Below are 14,480 nucleotides of genomic sequence, written 5' to 3'. Positions count from 1 at the left end.
TCTATATTTTAGTTTCATTCTCTTAAAATTTTAATTATGATAGTACCTAGCTCATAGGGTAGAGATAATCTACCTTCACAGTGCCTAGCCTAGCATATAGAAAGATAAATGTTAATTGATATTATTCTCATTAATATTATGAGTATTATTATATTTAATTACATTTAATATTCATCTTAAATATCATAATTATTAAGTCTTTCTCAACCACTCTATTTTGAAGTACTCTTTATTCAATCATCCAATATAATTATTAAATGTCAGCTGTAAGCCTGGCACCATGCTAGATACCAGCTGTACAGTGGTAAATAAATCGTATATGGTCTCTACCTTCATATAAGCTGGCATTTGACAGAATGCTAAATCTTAATGTGTTTCCAAAGTTCTCAAGCCAGTGAGATACAGATTCATGAGACAGATCAAAATATGAGCTTACTTATAGCCATGTAGGAAAGGTATTAACTGCCCATGTCCTCAACCCAACTATCCATTGTTTTGGCCTGTCTAGATTTATCACTGAAAGATTCTTGAGTCAGTATAATTGGCTAAATTAAGGCTTTAGCCTTAAGCTGGATTTGACTCTTTGGGTTAAATAGTGTCATTGATTTCTCAGTTGCTAAAGGAAGGAACTTCAAGGAAAACATCATTTTGCTTGGGAAACTAAATATTCACTGGGTCAAAGCTTTTAAAGCAGCTCTTGAATGGTCTTCTCATGGATTTGGTAATTTCTGGGAAAAGGAACACCAGGCTTTATGCTCCTTGAGCATATGCTCCTGATGTCTGTGTTGCTGGAGCTTAGGGTATTGCTTAGTAATAACAAGTGATCAATAAAGACATATTTAACTCACATTATTAAACAACAGTTTAGCTGAACATAAAATTCCAGTGCAACGATTATTTTCACTAAACACTTTGATTTTGTTATATGACTGCCTACTTGCTTCTTGGTTGTTTTTGAGAAGCCTGTTGCCCATCTATTGATACCTTATTGTTATTCCCCTGTTCCCTGGGGTAATCTCTATTTTGAAGCTGGTATGTATTTTTCTCATCTATGTTATTACACTTTTACTAAATATCAGTCCAGTTCAGTTGCTCAGTCATGTCCGACTCTTTGCGACCCCATGGACTGCAGCACGCCAGGCTTCCCGATCAATCACCAACTCCCAGAGCTTACTCAAACTCATGTCCATTGAGTCAGTGATGCCATCCAACCATCTCATCCTCTGTCGTCCCCTTCTCCTCCTGCTTCCAATCTTTCCCAGCATCAGGGACTTCTCAAATGAGTCAGCTCTTCACATCAGGTGGCCAAAGTATTGGAGTTTCAGCTTCAACATCAGTCCTTCCAATGAACACCCAGGACTGATCTCCTTTAGGATGGACTGGTTGGATCTCCTTCCAGTCCAAAGGACGCTCAAGAGTCTTCTCCAACACCATAGTTCAAAAGCATCAATTCTTCAGCGCTCAGCTTTCTCTATAGTCCAACTCTCACATCCGTACATGACTAATGGAAAAACCATAGCTTTGACTAGACGGACCTCTGTTGGCCAAATAATGTCTCTGTTTTTTAATATGCTGTCTAAGTTGGTCATAGCTTTCCTTCCAAGGACCAAGTGTCTTTTAATTTCATGGCTGCAGTCACCATCTGCAGTGATTTTGGAGCTCCCCAAAACAAAGTCTCTCACTGTTTCCACTGTTTCCCCATCTATTTGCCATGAAGTGATGGATAGGGAGGCCTGACATGCTAGTCCATGGGGTCACAAAGAACAGACACGACTGAGCAACTGAACTGAACTGATGGGGCCAGATGCCATGATCTTAGTTTTCTGAATGTTGAGTTTTAAGCCAACTTTTTCACTCTCCTCTTTCACTTTCATCAAGAGGCTCTTTAGTTCTTCTTCCTTTTCTGCCATAAGGATGCTGTCATCTGCATGTCTGAGGTTACTGATATTTCTCCCGGGAATACTGATTCCAGCTTGTGCTTCATCAAGCCCAGCATTTCACATGATGTAATCTGCATATAAGTTAAATAAGCAGGGTGACAATATACAGCATTGTTGTACTCCTTTCCTGATTTGGAACCAGTCTGTTGTTCCATGTCCAGTTCTAACTGTTGCTCTTGACCTGCATACAGATTTCTCAGGAGGCAGGTAAGGTGGTCTGTTATTCCCATCTCTTGAAGAATTTTCCACAGTTTGTTGTGATCCACACAGTCAAAGGCTTTGGCATAGTCAATAAAGCAGATGTAGATGTTTTTCTGGAGCTCTCTTAGTTTTTCGATGATCCAACAGATGTTGGCAATTTGATCTCTGGTTCTTCTGCCTTTTCTAAATCCAGCTTAACATCTGGAAGTTCACGGTTCACGTACTTTTGAAGCCTGGCTTGGAGAATTTTGAGCATTACTTTGCTGCGTGTGAGATGAGTGCAATTGTGTGGTAGTTTGAACATTCTTTGGCATTGCCCTTTTTGGGGATTGGAATGAAAACTGACCTTTTCCAGTCCTTTGGCCACTGGTGAGTCTTCCAAATTTGCTGTCATATTGAGTGTAGCACTTTCACGGCATCATCTTTCAGGATTTGAAATAGCTCAGCTGGAATTCCATCACCTTCACTAGCTTTGTTCATAGTAATGCTTCCTAAGCCCACTTGACTTTGCATTCCGGGATGTCTGGCTCTAGGTGAGTGATCACACCATCATGGTTATCTGGGTCATGAAGATCTTTTTTGTATAGTTCTTCTGTGTATTCTTGCCACCTCTTCTTAATATCTGCTTCTTTTAGGTCCCTACCATTTCTGCATTTATTGAGCCCACCTTTGCATGAAATATTCCCTTGATATCTCTAATTTTCTTGAAGAGATCTCTGGTCTTTTCCCATTCTATTGTTTTCCTCTATTTCTTTGCATTGATTGCTGAGGAAGGCTTTCTTATCTCTCCTTGCTATTCTTCGGAACTCTGCATTCAAATGGGTATATCTTTCCTTTTCTCCTTTGCTTTTAGCTTCTCTTCTTTTCTCAGCTATTGTAAGACCTCCTCAGACAATCATTTTGCCTTTTTGCATTTTTTTTCCCTTGGGATGGTCTTAATCACTGCCTCCTGTACAATGTCACGAACCTCCATCCATAGTTCTTCAAGCACTCTGTCTATCAGATCTAATCCCTTGAATCTATTTGTCACTTCCACTGTAGAATTGTAAAGGATTTGATTCAGGTCATACCTGAATAGTCTAGCAGTTTTCCCTACTTTCTTCAATTTACTAAATATATTTAACTATAAAATATTAGTGTGGGGCTTTAAAAAATTACATAAATTATTACTCTTGTAGGTATCCTGCCATTTGCTTTTTGAAGTCACCATTTTGGTTTCAATATTTATCCAAGTTGCTACAAGTAGGTCTATGTCATTCATTTTCACTGCTGCACCTTTCACTGCAAAAATATAGTATCATGCATTTATTCACTGATGATCACTAGGTGGTTTCTGATTGTTGCTGTAAGTGCTTTAATGAGCATTCTTGTATCTATCTCCTGTGTGATACAGAAGATACACACTGAGAAGTAAAACTGCTGAGTCACCAAGGATATACACATTTTGGATGTTGATGACTGATCTCCCAAGTGGTCTTCCAATTCACACTCCAATTCACACTCCAATTCACACTCCAACCAGCGGGGCACAAGCGCACGACTTCTTCACATTTTCATCAGCCTTGCTATTGTCAGACTTCTGAATGGATGTGTACTTGATCCTGACTTTGTACATTGTCTCCAGTATTATTCTCCTTTTACAGATGAGAAAACTGAGACTAAAAGGTTGCAAGCTCAGAGAAAGGATGAGTGCCTGAAAGAATGAGTGAATATGGTGATACGTTGTTATTCAGTATTTTTTTTATAAGTTTCATGAATGTATACCTCACCCCCAGCCCTTAGAACAGGTTCTGGTAACCGGTGAGTGCTCAGTAGTTACTGTAATGAATGGAGGAACCTGGGCAGAGAATGTTCTTTTTCTCCAGGAGCCTCCCCTAGGCCCTTCTGAGATATATCCTGCATGCAGCCTGTAGGGTTTTAGAAAGAGTAGGAAAGGTCTGCAGCAGCCTGGGCTAATGGAGCAGAGGAAGGGTGACAGCTAAAAATTTTTTCAATGGAAAATTAAATTTGCTCAGCAGGAGTCTGATGAGACGCTGGGGCCAGACTGAAGGAGGCTGCAGCTGGCGGGAGTGTCCATCTGGATCCCACAGGCCTCTGGAAGGGGCGAGGTTATTCTTAGCCTTTTCTTTGGTCTTCATTTTCTCTTAATCAGTGTTCTCTTGATTTTGCAATTGGAGTCTCTTTTCCCCCTTCTGTAAAGCAATGATTTTCCATATAGTAATTCTTTCCTTCTTTAGGCTTCCCAGAGGGGGTGGGAGGTTCTTTTTGTGCTCAGACACTTTGCACACTGCCTCCCACCCAGCTCCTCCCACTGCTTTTGTGGCTGGTGGAGGCCTATTCTGTGTGCTGGATTTGACCCCACATCCTTGTTTGTTTACAAAGGACTTAACCATCCCACTCTTCTTGCTAATTATTTTTTCCTAGGAACATCAATAGGAGTACATTTCCAACCCTGCCTGCCTCTGCCTCGTGTGTCCTGAATGCTGCTGGATTCATTTAACTGGAGCCTTCAGGGGCAGCACTGCTGATGGCAGGTGGCCAAGCTCCAAGCCTTGGCTCCTGCGTCATCGTCGTAATCACTCGCGTTGAAACAGTGCTCTGTGGTTAACAGACTGCTCCAAGCTCAGTAGCTCTTTAGTCCTCACAGCAGCAGAAGCCAAGGCCTCTGGGGTTTGGTGATATCCCCAGGATCGTGTGACCAGGAAGAAGAAAGGCTGAGGTTTGACCTTGCCTTCCTAACGCTGAATCCCCTATCTGTTCTTTCAGTCCTTGCAGGGGTCATCAAAGCAAATGCTTCGGGGGCCAGGTAGCTAATCTAAATGAGAGAAGTTGACTGGAGTAGAAGACATTAGTGGGTAGTGAGGACTCTGGGGAGTCAGACAACAAGCTCTGCCTCAAGGCATCTCAAGGCCAAGCATTTCAAAGGCAATAAAAACCAAGCCCATTTATTTGATCACCTCTTCAGTGTTCAGGACATCACTTCTCTTGGCTTTGGTGAAGGTGGACGGCATGACTTTGTCACTGAGTGGCACTGACTTGGTGGCATGAATAAGCATGGCCTTGGTGGCAGCAAGTCTCCAGTATAAATGAGGAAGATCGAATAATTCTATGGCTTTTAGGATAGTATTACAGACCCAAGGATGCACCGATCCTGGCCCTACCCATCATCTTGCCTTCTCTAGAACTTTCAAAGTGTGATATTCAAAGTAATAGGACATTAATGGTTGATCCCTTGTGCCTCAACCCCAGGCCTGGTCAGACATTCTCCCCCTCCTTCCCCAACTCTTCCTCCCTCTGACATCTCTTTCTGAAATCATGGGGTGGCTGCACAGGTCTCTGTGATGAGAAAAAAGTGACAGGGTGACCAAGACAGGGAGATAGTCAGGGCCCCCAAAGGCATCCCGAGTTTACCTTCTCATCCAGGCATAGGACTTAGAGAAAAGATAGAGAAGAGGGTGGTTCATGCCTTTAGGGAGAGATAGACTTCCCCATTAGTAATATATTAGTGATATGTGGCCCAGTGAAGGTCAGGGGCTTTTGCCAATCAAATCAAAACTCCTCTTTTGAGGGGGATTAGGAAAGAGGTAGGCTGAGGTGAGGGGGTGTGGGGAACAGGGCTGACATGTAGCCCCTACTTTAAACAACAGTGGTTAAGACTGTGGCCCCAGAGAGCGCAGCTCTGCCACCTACTGGTTCTGTGACCTTAAACAAGTTATTTCACGTCATCCCTCAGCATCTTCGCCCATGAGACATGGGCAGATGCCGTGGTGGTGAGGATGAACTGAGATACAGTATGTGCATTTGTCAGTGAATGTTAGTTATTTTTGTTTGGAGTTCTGTCTCCTAACCCCACTCTTCGCCCTATTAGCTAAAATCTGAGGAAGGCTTCAAATGCCCATGAAAGGAATACTTTAATAGAACAAGAAACTACAATATTCTGCCAATTTTTCTTCTTCAGAATTTGCTATTTGTCCAAATGTCCTGATTCCACCTTTTTTCTCCATCTCTAAACCCTCAGATGGTCCCAGTGAGCTGGAATCCTGGACGAGGCAGCTGGGAAAAGCTTCGCTCTGATATGTGCTTTTTGCTGTATAACTGTGACTTTTGTCTAAATATTCACTCCAACTTAACTGCCATTCAGCTGAAACTCTTCCCAAGTCGTTGCTTTCTCATCTGGCTTCCTGTGGGACAGAAAAGTTAAGAAGGCAGATTCTGTTATTCAAACACAACACTGCTGTACTTATCCAGTCAATAGGGCACTGAAGAGCCCCCTCCCCCATCTTTAGAGTTGGTTTTCTTTGGCGTGCTTCACATATACTAATGAACAACAGTTAAGAGGGGATATGGTCTAGGCATAGAATTAGGTTCTTATTAATGGGAAGAATTAGGTTCTTATAAATGGGAAAAAGTAGAATTGAGAGGCTACATGATATGCTTTTATACTCTGATTTATACATAGTGTTTTTATTATCTTCCCTGATAGCTCAGTTGGTAAAGAATCTGCCTGCAGTGCAGGAGACTTGGGTTCGATCCCTGAGTTGGGAAGATCCTCTGGAGAAGGGAAAGGCTACCCACTCCAGTATTCTGGCCTGGAGAATTATAGTCCATGGGATAGCAAAGAGTCGGACACGACTGAGTGACTTTCACTTTCAGTGTTTTTGTTAAGATCAGTTGGCAGAGTCAGCTCAGCATGGAAAAGCACAGATAATTCTGAAATACAGATAATTCACAGACTACAGGTATGGAGTCGGTGGAAAACTTTTGGATGGTATCCGCCCCTTCCTCTCTCTCGTCTCTCTCTGTCCCTCCCTGACCCCTTACTCTTCTCTTCTCACCACGTCTGTAGCCATCCTCTTGCTGGCTGAGCCCAGAAGGAAAACTCGATGGAAATGAAGGGGGCCATCCAGGAAATTATGACCCTCAGGTTCTGGTTGCAGCTCTACCAGTTACTACCTGAGTGGTAGTCATTCCTCTGGGTATCAGCTTCCTGAAGTATAAAATGAGGAGGTTGGGCCCAGGGCGCTGGCACCAAGAGAGCTCTGGGTTGCCATTTCTCTGTGGAATTCCACCTTTGCCAATGTGGGGCCTGGCATGTCTCAGCAGCTGGTCACTTGGATAATCCCCAGAGCACATAAGTGCTGCAGGGTAACAGAGAACAGACTCTGTTCACAGCAGAGTCCAGCCACTTGAATAGATGCTGCTGCCTCTGGCTGTTTTCCAGAGCCACCAGCCCATCCAGAGATGCAGCTGGCTGGAAAAGCGGATGGATGTGTTGGAAAGACCAGTGTCACCTCCGAACACAGTGTCTGGGAAATGCCCCTGGCCCGCGAAAGAGGTCACTGAGTCCCTTCAGCTGGGGGCACAATGCAAAGAGCCAGGCAAGCGGAGCTTCGAGTCCTGATGCTGCCACATACATGAGCGGCATGACCTTGGGCAAGCTCTCTGACTTTGGGGGTCATTTTCCTCCTCCATATAATGGGAGCAGCAGTATCTTCACCTTGCAAAACTGTAGCAAAGTTTGAGATACTGCAGAGGTCTAAGAGTACCTACTAAATATAGGGACTCTGAGGTACTCAGTAAATGGTAGTAGAAGTGGCTTTTTTTTTTTTTTTTAATTATTTTGTGCCCTTTATTCACAAGGATCATTCTGGAGCCTGGAACCTAGCCCAGGCTAAGGCTCCTCGCATGGCCAGAGGCCCTGGCTCCACGGCCAGGACCGGCCATGCCAGGGAGCCTGGTACAGGAGATGCTGCCAGTCGGGATGCTGATTAAATTCCCTGATCCAGGAGCCTCAGCGTCCTGGTCCAGGGCAGGAGGGCTAGCCACATTGAGCACAATCTGCTTGGATCCCTACTTAAGCTATTTTTTCAAGACCTTTTCAAGGTCTCGCCCCCTTGCTCCACCTTCCTCTGGCCCCTTCTCTCTGGGTCCCGGTCAGGGAAGGGAGACGAAGCAGCGTGGGTCTCCCCTCCTTCCCTCTTTCACCGGGAAGGCGACAGGAGCTGGCAGAGGACGTTTTCCTTGCAGAAGATGCGGCTAACACAAGCCCCGAACACTTCAATGGGGCTGTAGCCCCAGCCTAAATCTCCACGGGAGCCTGGCCGATCCCTGTTTTTTTGTTTTGTTTTGTTTTTTGTTTTTGGCGAAACTGGGTTTCCCTTGCAGAAGATGCGGCTAACAGAAGCCCTGAACACTTCAATGTGGCTGTAGCCCCGTGTTTTTTTTTGTTTTTTTTTTTGTCTTTTGGCGAAACTGGGTTTCCAATCCCAACCTGCCTCTCCCTGCATCCTTCATCCGGACAGCTCGCAAACTGTTTTGCTGGGAAGTGCGATTAAGGGGTACTTCGTGTATTATCTCCCCCTTTCCAGCGTCCGCCTGATCAAAAGAACAAAACAGAATAAAGGAGCCCGGGATTCAACTGTCGTTATTTTTTTTAAAAAAGGGGAGTTAAGCGGGGGTCACATGACGGCGAGTCACCGCGTTGGTGAAGGGGCTGCCCCTCGGGGCTTGCTGCAGAGCCGCCCGCCCCCTAAACCCCGGGCGGGGGCGCTGACGTCACGGCACTGCCCGGGCCGCGCGCGTATAAACCGCGGGGCGCGGGCGCGGGCGCACCCGGCGCAGTCACCCCGCGATAGGCTGCCCGCATCGCGGCGCGTGCCCGCCCTCGGCCGCCCCCCGGGTAAGGCGCGCGGCCCGCGGCGGGGAGCGGGGGCCTCCGGAGAGGCGCGGGGGGCAGGACTGGGTAAGGGGTGGGCGTCCCCAGCCCGCAGAGAACTTTACAAGTGGAGAAAAGAACCCTCGGGACCTGCTGTCCGGCGCGGTGGTCTTCCGATCGGGGGGTCGGGGGGCAGAGTGTGAGGGGCGAAGGATGCCGTTCGGCAGTGGCAGGCTGCTTTAGTGCAGTTCAGTTGGAGGGTCATCTCCTCGCCAGACTGTGGTCGGAGGACAGCCGTCAGGGATACTTCAGGCTCTGGTTGTTTGAAGAGTCGGCCGACCGGAGGCGCTGCTTGTAAGATTTAAAAAAAAACTCAACAAACCGACCGGTCATCAGTGTCATAGAGGTGAGGGTCGCGGCTAGGGTCATCGACGTGTTGGGGTTTTGGGGAGTGTGTGCGGGAAGGGGAGGGTCTCGCGCTCACGAGTGCATCTTGCTGATGAAAATGAGATTGCTTCTGCTTTATGTCTGAGAGCCCGGGAGTCCAGACCTCCCGGCAAGGGGAGGGAGTATTGAGAAAGGCCAAGTTGTAGCCAAGTTGTTGAATGTCTTTCTCGAGGGAGTCTTGGACCCGATTGGCCTCAGGAAGGTGGAAATCCGAGTTGAAGGAAAGGAACTCTTGGAGTGGACAGAGTTTAATAAGAGGGAAGTACTGTCTCTGCTAGTTTGACAGCTCTGAACGTGAGCCAGAAGGACAAGGCAGGGGGCTGGGATGGGTTAAATGTGCTATCTGTAGGGCAGACTGGCAGAAGTGAGGCATACACCTCAAGCAGAAATTCTTCTCCCTCTCAAATAAGAGCATATTCAGGCAGCTGGGGAGCATCAGGGCAACTTTACTAAACATGGAAGTTGCAATCAGCCCTGGTCCAGTCCAGCCAGGGGGGAGTGATGTCACTGTCACGTGTTCCCCACTGAGGCATAAAAGCCTGCTGGGTGCTGGTGTGACTTAAGTGCCATGTTTAGACAAGAGTGGCTAACCTGGCCAGCTGGTCCCCAGCTGCATTAACTTGTTGCTTTTCAAACCTTCTCTGGAGGCTGTTGGTTCCTTCTGACTGCCTCTGTGCCGGCTCTGAGTGGGAAATCCCCAGGCTTCCTTGAGGATGGAGGAAGCCCCAGGGCAGTGGACGATATTAACGGTACCTTTTCCTCTTTGCAAATGACAGCCTGCCCGAGGAGCTGCTGCTGCTGCTACTGCTGCTGCTGCTGCTGCTGCTGCTGTGTGTGTGTGTGTGTGTGTGTGTGTGTGTGTGTGTGTGTGTGTGTGTCTTCAGTTGAAAGCCTGTTGGGTTTGGATTTGCTTCACCGGTGTTTCTTATGTGAGGGTTACTTCGTAACCTCAGGTAATAAAATCTCACTGATGACTGTGTTCCAGTTCCCTGAACTCACGCTTCCTGATGCTACCATATTGGCTGCTTTGCTTTCCAGGACCTGACGATGACTCTGAACCATGTCACCATGCGCCAGGGCACGGCGGGCGTGCAGCCGCAGCAGCAGCGCTGGAGCATCCCCGCCGACGGCAGGCATCTCATGGTCCAGAAGGAGCCCCAGCAGTACGGCCAGCGCAGCCGTCCCCCTGCCGCCCCCGAGGACCCCTGCCGCCGGAGCTGGTCCTCCGACTCCACGGACTCAGTCATTTCCTCCGAGTCCGGGAACACCTACTACCGCGTGGTTCTCATCGGGGAGCAGGGGGTGGGCAAGTCCACGCTGGCCAACATCTTTGCGGGTGTCCATGACAGCATGGACAGCGACTGCGAAGTGCTTGGAGGTAGGTGGCCCGGCCCTGGCAGGCTTTACGGGGTCGGCAGCGGTCCCTGAGGAAGAGTGAGTGGATGGGTCATTTGTCTGCAGAGCTGGGAACTGCGATTATGATTATGCGTTCTTGGCTCTGCCTGGGGAGCCGAGTCCCCACAGAAGCGCTGGCATAGGTCTCTGGGACAAGAAAGTGAAAATGCTTGTAGATAGAAACTGGGCCAGAGAGGGAATTTCTTAGATTCCAGCTCTAAAGGGAGGGTGGAGCCCGAGGGTCAGGATCCCACCTCTGGCTTTGGCCAGCTCTGGCCTGGACCTTTCAAGCACTCAGTGTAGACACAGCCTTTCTCCATGGTGATACTTAAAACCAAGCCAATTAGAAAACTGTTAGGATGAATTCATTAGTTTGTTTATTGCCGTATTAGAGGCTTTAGAGGGTATAAAATTGTTTAAAATCTCTATTTTAAATAGCACAATATTTAAAAAAGATATTCAGGTATAACAATGATGATACTTAACATTTGTAAGTATACTTACGGTTTTTCAATTTTCCATGGATAACCTAATTTAAGGTATTTATTATTTAGGCCTTGGTTTCCAAAACTGATCTGAGATAATACAGTCTCAAAAAGTCACATATTCCTCAAGTAAAGCCCTGTATTCCAGGAAGTAAGATGAGGCTCCAATAGTCGATGATTTACATTCAGCGTCTTTCAGCCACAGGGTCCTAGACAATGCCAGGGTCGCTGTATGTCCCTATTTGCAGGTGTGGAAATGAAGGAAGCATGCTTGTCCCAGCGGCATGGTCTGTCTGAAAGCTCAGTGGCAACTCATCCCTGAATCACCGATTTCAGGAGTAGGAAGATGCCTTAGTGATGACACGGTTCTGCCCTCTGCTTGAAGCACAGAAATCCTACTCCTTCCTCACTGCTGTCAGCCCATTTTTACTAAACATCTATTCTTCCTTTGTCTGGGAGTTCACTGCTTCACGAGGCAGCTCCGGAACTGGCTTTAAATGATGACTCATTGATAGAACATTGATTTTTCTCCTCACTCCCAACATCTCAGGGATGATAGCTAAACCCTATTTCAAGGGAGAAAGAAGCTCAGTATCTCTGTTTTTGGTAAAGACCCATGGGTAAGTGTCCCTATAGGAGAAAGGGAGGAGGATATCATCTAAGATGTGCATTTGCAGTGGGTGCCTTATAGTTGCAACTGTTTATTTTGGTCCTCACATCATGTCTGTACTCACGAATACACTGGGTCTTAGGGACTTACCTGGAATCACCCTCTGGAGCATCTTGGATTAGAACCCGGCATTTTAGAATGTTAGTTTGGTGGTGTTCGCCTTCCGCCATTGATAGGGAACCTGCTATGTGCCAGGCACATAGTGCTAAGTACTTCCCACAGGTATCTAGATAGTACTTATAAAAATTAAGCCCATTTGGTCCTAAAGTCCCTATTTTACAGGTGAAGAAACGGAAGCTTGTGAAGTCAAGTGACTTTTCCAGGGTAAAAAAGCTAGTCCATCATTTGCCCAGGATTCAGAACTAGTTGTGGTTGAACCTAAATTCCAGTGTTCTTTCACTGTACTCGGCTACCCCTGGATTTAGCATCCAAATGCTGTTACATACTGTAGCACTTCGGGCAGGGTACCTCCCACATGCCTGGTTCCATGCCATGCTCTGGGGCAGCCAGTGATGGATGAGGTACACCATAATACCTTCCTAGGAAGGATCTGAGGGCCAGGGGCTGTAATTTCGAGCAGGGTAAAATTAATAAAGAAGTCACAGTAAAGTACTTTGGGGATTGATATGAAAAAGAGACCAACTAAGAATTTTTGTTCATTTCTTTAAGAGGGAGGAATTGAAATAATTAGTGGATAGCAGACTTTCAAAAATGTTTGTCCATTAGAGCACAGTGGTATCTGTCCAGAGGGTGGTATTCCTGTGGGCACAGAGGATGAAGAAGACTGCCCCATCCCTGAACCTTGGGAAGGCAGGCTTCTGTATTTGGGAGGCTTCTTTGTTTCATGAGGAGAGGGGACTGTTAGTAGGGAGAATCCTTTCCTGATCTCCTCAGACAGAGAATCTTTGACAACAGGAAGCTTCTTGGGTGACTCATCCTACCTAACCTGACCTATTTGAGTAACTCATACTGTCTAGGATTACAGCTCTTACCTGTGGGAGGCTCCTGGAATCGATAGTTGGCTTTATGTTTCCCGAGGAGAGGGTTTTCCATGCACTTCACTGCATAATTCTTTTTTTCAGCATTGACCATAAGAAAAAAAGAACACAATACTCTCATTATTTCTCCAAATAAAGATGAATGTTGTTAAGATTATATTGCCATAATCTTATGATTCTCTGTGCACATTTAATGCCATTCATTCATCCATCCATCTATCCAGTTTCTGAACGTATACCATGAAGCTTGATGCGACTCAGTGAGGACATACAGAGTCATGGGGTTTCTTCCTTAAAGATGCTGACAGTATTTGCAGTAGAGAGCAGATATACACCCACTTATAAATCAAGATAGGATGTAATTAGTATCTTCAAAGAGGTACAAGGGCAGTACTGGGGGAATTCAGAGGAGGAAATAAATATCACTTCTGGCTGTGAAAATTAGAAAAAGGTTCATGTAAGTGTTGGTCTCTGAGCTGTATCCTAAGGACCACTGGGATTTAGAAGCCCTGAGGGAGGTGGAAAGACATTGCGTGTATGCACAGGAAGTACAGCAGAGACCACTGGACCCGAAACCTCGTATGTGGGTTTGGACCCTAGTTTTGATGCTGGGCTTCCCTAATAGCTCAGTTGGTAAAGAATCGGCCTGCAACACAGGAGACTGCAGTTCGATTCCTGGGTTGGGAAGATCTGCTGGAGAAGGGATAGCCTACCCACTCCAGTGTTCTTGGGTTTCCCTTGTGGCTCAGCTGGTAAAGAATCCTTCTGCAATGTGGGAGACATGGGTTCGATCCCTGGGTTGGGAAGATTTCCTGGAGAAGGGAAAGGCTACCCACTGCAGTATTCTGGCCTGGAGAATTCCATGGACTGTATAGTCCATGGGGTCACAGAGAGTCAGACAGGACTGAGCCACTTTCACTTTCTTTTTACTTTGATGCTGGGTGCTCTTGGACAAGATACTTACCTTCCTCATGCTTCCTCATTAGTAAAATAAGGACACTACCTACATCAAGGCTTATTAAGAGAATAAGGGGAGATAGCACAGTGCCGGGCACAGAGTGAGTACCAAGTGAACATTAGTTGGAGCTGATTCTGCATCTGTTGTTCCCTTCCTGTGGGCTTCTCTTCCGCGCTGGCCCTTTCACTGCTTGAAGCCCCTCATCCACTGTGGTCCCTCTTGCCTGGGGCCGTGTGAGACGGGCAGAGGAGACGAGAGCCACTGGAGGAGAGGGCCGTGCTCCTCAGCGAGTGCTCCTCTCCAAGTGGGACCCTCTGGACTCTGAAAGCTGAAAGCAGTTGAGAGTTCTGGGGGGAGAGGGATGCTGGAGCCTCAGAACTTTCCAGGGGTTGCCACAACTGGTTCCAGCAGGTGAGAGAACTCTTGTTCAGGCTCACACACAGCCCTGGGGCCAGTCTTGAGCAGGGTGGTCCTCCAAGCAAAGAGGGTGGGGATCAAATGCAGACAGACAAATCAAGAGGCAACAGTTCAGGGAAAATGGTGACCGACCACAGTTGCCCAGTGTTCGAAACTTTCCCCCGCCCCTCAGGAGGGTCTCTCCTGCTCTACAGGGGGCGAGTCCACCCCACGCCCCCCCAGCTTTCATGGGGGAGCACCAGAAAAAGGAGGCCTTCTCCAGACCAGGGTTCTGAGAAGCCTTCCAAGCAAGAGGCCTCAACCCTTTCTCCACA

General features: G+C 46.9%; 1 protein-coding gene across 6 annotated transcripts in view; it reads left to right on the top strand.

The window, feature by feature from the left end:
• The window catches only part of GEM (GTP binding protein overexpressed in skeletal muscle), a 50,900-nt gene that overhangs the window by 29,525 nt on the left and 6,895 nt on the right, over positions 1–14,480 (top strand). For 2 of the 6 annotated variants that reach the window (XM_081496933.1, XM_081496934.1), the window contains exon 2: positions 10,282–10,621. In XM_081496933.1, coding sequence (XP_081353059.1) covers positions 10,291–10,621 — 331 coding nt within the window. In that variant the 5' untranslated portion in view covers positions 10,282–10,290. Of the gene's footprint in view, positions 1–8,732; positions 9,203–9,884; positions 9,993–10,281; positions 10,622–14,480 lie in introns of those variants that run through there. The other 4 variants (XM_081496935.1, XM_081496932.1, XM_081496931.1 and 1 more) reach the window with 4 other exon arrangements.

This window comes from Giraffa tippelskirchi, chromosome 6, assembly GCF_054371585.1.
Source record: "Giraffa tippelskirchi isolate mGirTip1 chromosome 6, T2T-mGirTip1v1.2.pri, whole genome shotgun sequence".
Classification (NCBI taxonomy): Eukaryota; Metazoa; Chordata; class Mammalia; order Artiodactyla; family Giraffidae; genus Giraffa; species Giraffa tippelskirchi.
Note: the sequence above shows the minus strand (reverse complement) of the source record. Positions and strands in the feature narration are given on the sequence as shown.